Source organism: Adiantum capillus-veneris, chromosome 19, assembly GCF_014529385.1.
Source record: "Adiantum capillus-veneris isolate H3 chromosome 19, ASM1452938v2, whole genome shotgun sequence".
NCBI lineage: Eukaryota > Viridiplantae > Streptophyta > Polypodiopsida > Polypodiales > Pteridaceae > Adiantum > Adiantum capillus-veneris.
In genome coordinates this window covers 81,885,053-81,891,201 of record NC_140949.1, presented here as the reverse complement: position 1 = coordinate 81,891,201, position 6,149 = coordinate 81,885,053, and the positions used below count along the sequence as shown (strand labels likewise).

The following is a 6,149-nucleotide window of genomic DNA, read 5'->3' as shown; positions in this document are numbered from 1 at the left end:
ATAACATAAATAAGATAGTTTTGGAATGTTGCACTCACGGACGCACTTTGTTACCTCGCATGGGAGTTGTGCAATTTGCCCAAAAAAAAAGATGGTTTTGGAATGTGTATATGTGGTTTGCATCATGGCAGAGTACTCATCTTGCCTAGAAAGGTTGGCGACAATAGATACATTACAACATCCACTCCCATATATTCGAAACGATATATAAAAGCTTATTCTCTTTTTCTTTCATTATGGACGTGCTATGGCATGACAACGTTCCTTATAGATTCTATAGAATGGTGAAAAATAGTATTACCTAATCACCATACAAATGCACCGGGTTTTCATTTTCATTTGTCACAAGCCATGACATGATCAAATTTGTTTCCTTGACGTGCCAAGCTGAACAGACCATGAGTTTGAACTATGTGGACAAAGTCATGAAATGATCAAACTAGTCTTGCTTGGTGGGCCTTTGCTATGTAACATCTATAGAATATAGTAGCACATATGGAAATTGACATTTAACATCTGAAAGAAGAAGGAGCATGACTACTTTGCCAATGATCGCACTGTGTGAAAAGCATATGTAGATTTGAGAAATGGTAAGTTTTTTTCTTTGTGACGAGAATATGGAACTTGGTTTTTTTTTTTAGTTTAAATGTGAGGACCCAAAATTGATTTTAATATTTAACAGTAGAGATTGACATGAGTTTCTTAACAATATATGAGTAATACTACTTGATGGGAATCTTGCAAATGTTTACTTGTTTTTTTGTGCAGAATAATTGAGGAAAAAGAGAGAAAAAGGATGTTTGCATGTGTTAGTACACAGAGAAAATCAGATTTCATTGAGACGTGCACGACAGCGACAAGGATAATTTAGATCTTTCTTTTTTGTTTCAAGAACATGTATTTCTTGCAGTGAGGGGGATGAGCTCGTAGAATAATATATCTAAATGAACTTGTACTACTATGTGTATTGATGAATGTTTTTTCTAATGCACGTGCTACATGTAAATTCTTGGAGACGGAAAGTATGTCAAAAATGAAGTTTTCTTCGAATGGTTGGTAGCGATTAACGTCGGATATCATTTTTGAAGGTGGGTGTCAAACGTTCTCTGCCTTTCGTCTTTCAAAATTGTTTGTGACACCTATGTACTTTCGTCCGTTTTGGCGGCATGTGATGGAGTAGACTGTGTATTCAATGTCTGTTGTTTTTTGCTCGGTTGATTGTCGTGGTCGAGAAGTAGAACTTGAGGCTTGTTTTCCTGTTCTCTATAGCAAAAGCAAGAAAGAAAGAAACAGGATTAATGTAAGATTGCATGCTGAATCTTGAGAGTATTAGACTATGTAATCGAGCGGGGTATTTCTTGAAAAAAAAAATCATGGTGGTGTCACCTGTGGGTGGATTGTCGATGTTGATGAAAGCGTATGGATAGTCACATCCAAAGCGTTCTTTGTAGACATCCTTGTTGTGTTTCCATGTAAGCTTTTGTTCTGTAATTGATGGCGGCTCGTCGTTGCACTGTCTCTTGAAGCTTGTGAAGATCTCACTTGCGTCATTGTTCATTGTATCTAAGAGGTCCTCGAGCGCGACATCGTAGCCATAGTGCAACATCTCAAGGATGTAGGGATTTATTGGTGTCTTCAATTGAAGTAGACGATTACCATCCTCGACTGTCATGAGATCCTCGGGCACGTCAATCTCTATAGATAGTTTGCGAATGATCTCTTTCATTAGACCTAGAAAGAAAAGGAGTATTAAAAGGGACAAACAAATTTGTTTCCCTTGTAAAAAAGCATGTTTTTTTAATGTTTAAAGCAATGAGAAGAAGGGAAAAAAATAGAAAATTGCATGTGTGTAGAGCTAACCTGTTGCTCTTTTAATACCCATACTCTTGTTTTGTTCGAGCTGCTTTACGGACCTGTCTATTAACAATCGCAGTTCCGCGTAGTTTGCAAAACCGTTGACGTAAGTGTCCGGCCGGCAACCTGCCAGGTTAAGTAGATGCATTTGTCTCTCTGTTGGATACTGACGTGGTTCGATTTGGGGTTTTTTCTTTGAGGCAATGTTTTGCTTGACAAGGGTAACAAGTCTCTGCAAGGTCATACAAATGCGATTAGTATTTTGTGTGCATTGCAGGATCATAATGTGATATGGTTTATAGAGCAGTATACCTTTGAATTGCTCATTTTATCCTCTTCGTTATTTATGTTTCTTGCAATGGTGACATGGTAGAGTTCATACTGGAAAAACCAATAGTAGAATTGTGCAGAAGCACTGAGAAAGTGTTCATAAGAATCAAGACAAAATTAGAGTGCAAGATAACGCTACGAAGAGTGTAGTGCAAGTTAATGACAGTTTATAGATTATTTTTTGCACAGATGCTGGAAAACAAAGGTATATGGAAATTTTATGAACTATTAGAGTACACGATTTACTAGCCACCAAAAAAATGGAAAAACTCTTGAGACATCAGTTATATTTTTATAGATTATTTTTTTGCACAGATGCTGGAAAACAAAGGTATATGGAAATTTTATGAACTATTAGAGTACATGATTTACTAGCCACCAAAACATTTTTAATGAGTTTCGTGTATAACATGGAGTGGAACAGGGCGAAATATATCAGGAGTCAGTAGATTGAGAATTCGAAGATTGCGACGATCTGTGATTCACGATAACATGACGTATGCAAGCCCCAGTGAAAATGCATCTCTGAAGATAAGAAGAACTTTGGTAGAAATTGTTGCACCCTGTGCCTTGTGTCCAGTCATGGCGTATGCAAGTGTCAAGGGGAATGTGGATTTGTGAAACCATGCGCGATTGACTGCAGTTCGTTTATGCTTTGTTCAACAAAGTGTCATCTTTTTACCGGTGCAATGAATGACAACAACAATACATATAAGTTGACCTTCGTTGTTATGCGTTATGGCATCAACAGTACATGTTGCACCATTTGCTACACCGATTGTTAAGTCGATGTTTTCAGTGATCATGCAACGAGCCCCAATTGGGATTGAGTCCAGTTCGTTGAACTTAGGGTCTAGGAGCCATTGCTGAAGTACATTTATGTTACCTGCGTTCGTCTTCAGGTCAACTTTTGTAATGTCAATTTGATTGTACAACTTATTCAAGGCAAGGTTGTTGTAGTGTTGGACGTCTGATCTATGAGTGCAAATTATTGTAGTGGAGTCGTTGATGTAGTCATGACCGTGTGATTCATCTATAATGCATGCTCCCAAGGTACAATTGATCTCATCTGTGGTTGGTCTTCTTTCACGAATAATGGTCAAGAATTGGAGGAGTTGAGGGTCCGCCGTTGCATGTGGTACGGAGCATGACATCTTGTAGAAACTTGCATGCAGCCAGTGCACCGAGCTTGTGATATGGCATGCTTCACAAAGGTCCCATGCGTGTTTACAAACTGGGGGCAACTGTGCAAGGTCACCAAGCAACAGAATACATGTGTTGTTGAAGGGATCTGTCAATGTGCCGCTTCTTACATTGAAAATCTGTCTTATGATAAGGTCAAAAGTGGTACGTGTTAACATGGACAACTCGTCTATGATTACAATATCTGCTTCTTTTATATCCAAATATCGTTCGTCGGTTTCATGAATAGAGAGAGGGTACTATTGATTTCTTATTGGTATCTTGAATTGATAATGGATTGTTGATGCAATGCTTCTTAGTCTTGTTGCTGCAGCTCCCGTCGATGCAGCAAGTATGACGCTCATGTTTCGTCTGACATACTCATATGTCAAATATCTGATAAGATGTGTTTTTCCGCTCCCCGGTGTCCCTGTGACGACATGCAAGCCATTCTTGGCATTCAACAATTTGTTGTATATATTTGTCTGTTCCGTTGTGAGTTCTGAGTCATTTACAGCAGCGAACTCCTTCAATATGGCTAGTGACTTCAGTCGATGGTGGTCCATGCCCGGGTCATTATCTGTTGAAGATGTAATTGTTTCATTTGCTCTTCGCAATGCAATTTTTTGAAGTATCATATGGACAAGCTGATCAATTTTTTCATTGACTAGCATGTTTCTTTGTGTGTACTCTGTAATGTACATCTCCAAGTCCTCATTGCTTTGGATCAAATCCCTTGCTTGACACTCTACGAAGTAAGAGCCCATTGTATTATCAGCTGATAGAAGCTCTGTCTCTCTTCGGAAGCATACATGACGTAGCAAGATGTTGTAGAAGAAGGATTCTGTGTCGTGTCCTGGATGGTATTCGGTGAACCTGACCAATCTTTTCTGATGTTTAATGGCATTGCCATAGTTGTCCAGCAAAGGTGTAGATTGTGCACTTTGTCGACGTATTTCGATAATGTGGATTTTGTGGTACTCAAAGAATGTCAAGGTTTCAAGGGTGGTTGGTCTAGCACATACAAATCAACAGGGTGCATCAAAACATTGTGTGATTTGGACATGATATGTTGTCTAAGTTCTGGAGGCGATGAATCTCTGTAGAAGACAACGTCGCTTTTTGTTATGATTGGAATCTGTAAGCAGTTTAATGCAGCTTCTGTGGCAGAAATTGGCTTAGTGAAAAGAGCAACAGCTATCAGTTGCAGTTTAATCTTGTCGAAGCCTTCCAAACCCAATTTGGTGGCCGCTTCTACAGATATGTTCAATGGTCCAATATCTTCAGTCTTCATTGTGTACTTAAATAGATAATACGACAAAGATGAATTTGTGAGACGTTGGATATTCATATGAGCACCCCAAAGTAGAAGAACAGTTGAATGGTATGGAACCACATTCCGATCATCGTGAGCTGGTCGATAGTACATCCACTTCAAGGAATGGGAATCTAGAGATGGACACGGATTTGGTTGAATGTCATATGGAAATCCGTACTTGCATTTGCCGTTGTGGCTGTGGACGTGACATGCATCGCGACATACATGCATTTGTTTCTTAAGGACGAGCTCACGAAGTGTGCTTGCATGTATTTCATCAGTAAGTGAAATAGGAATATGAGTAGAAATCTCTGATGCTGTTTGCTCGATGTCGTTCTCATCCACCCATAGGATGACATGGGCATGAAGGGATCCTCTGTTTTGGATCTCATACCGTACAAGGTGGTGATGAATTCGGCCTAGGATCTGGTTTCCTTGTAAGATATAGCAATTCATGAACTGTTTTAATCGATTGTGGAAGAGCAATGCACATTCAACTGGACAATCTTTCCAAGAGAACTCAGCGTTGAATGTACGAGCTATCATCTCGATTGTACGGATCTCATTCCATTTTGTGGCGGTCACTTCATTAGCTGTGAAAGTAATGAATATATTTGGCAAACCCCATGCATCAACCATGGTGATCAAATCCTTTAATGAATGTCTGTGCCAGGATGGGATGCCAGCAATTTTCGCCGGGAGATTGAAGCGAAATATGTTCCTTATGGATTCCTCGTCGTTTGCATTCTTGTGTGCTCTTTTGTACTTGTCGATATCTCTTTGCAGAATGGTGGTTGTTGTACTGTTCGCGATCAAAATTGCCTGTTTTAGCTGGTACATTAGCAGGAGGTATGGCTTGTACAATGTATACAAAGAGAATAGAGTGTGAATTCTCATTCGAATGTAGTCACTGAATCGAATCTGCCCATTGTACTGGGCATGTCCATAAGGAAAGAAGAACGGAAAAAGAGCTGACTCTATTGTGATGTCTTTGAAATCTGATATCCGGCTTGGCAAGCCATTGTACATGAAGGAAGCAACACGATTGAGAAGCATATCTCCGTTACGGAGCTGTATGGAACCAAACTCGTGCATGTCGTATGTAGTATATGCGTGTCGTCTGGATGGCTCAGCCAATGTTTCCAAAATCGAGAAGTTGTTTTCATTCTGGGCTTTCTCCATCAAGTCAAAGGGTTGTACCTGTGAATGACGACGGACTATTTCTCCTAGAACCTCTTCATACAATATGCACAACCCTATTCTTCTCTGTGGTCGTTCAGCCATGCACTTATATCTCTGCAATATGGGATTGTTCTTGATATTGAAAGCCAGGACATTTGAAATGCTTGAGGAGGATCGCTCATGACTTGTAGAGTGTAGACTAGCAGCACTCGACCAAGATATTAGTGGGTTATCTAGCAATGACCTCCGCTCTAGTGATCCTCGTGCTATTGCATGTGTAGTT

General features: G+C 39.7%; 1 protein-coding gene across 1 annotated transcript; it reads right to left on the bottom strand.

Moving 5' to 3' along the window:
- Window positions 1-1,139: 1,139 nt before the first annotated feature.
- On the bottom strand, window positions 1,140-1,726 carry LOC147434331 (uncharacterized). Its single transcript, XM_086489923.1, has 2 exons — window positions 1,387-1,726; window positions 1,140-1,261 (listed from the first exon to the last, which is right to left on the bottom strand). The coding sequence occupies exons 1-2, from the start codon at window positions 1,724-1,726 to the stop codon at window positions 1,140-1,142; spliced, it is 462 nt and encodes a 153-aa protein (XP_086346049.1).
- Between the last annotated feature and the right edge of the window lie 4,423 nt (window positions 1,727-6,149).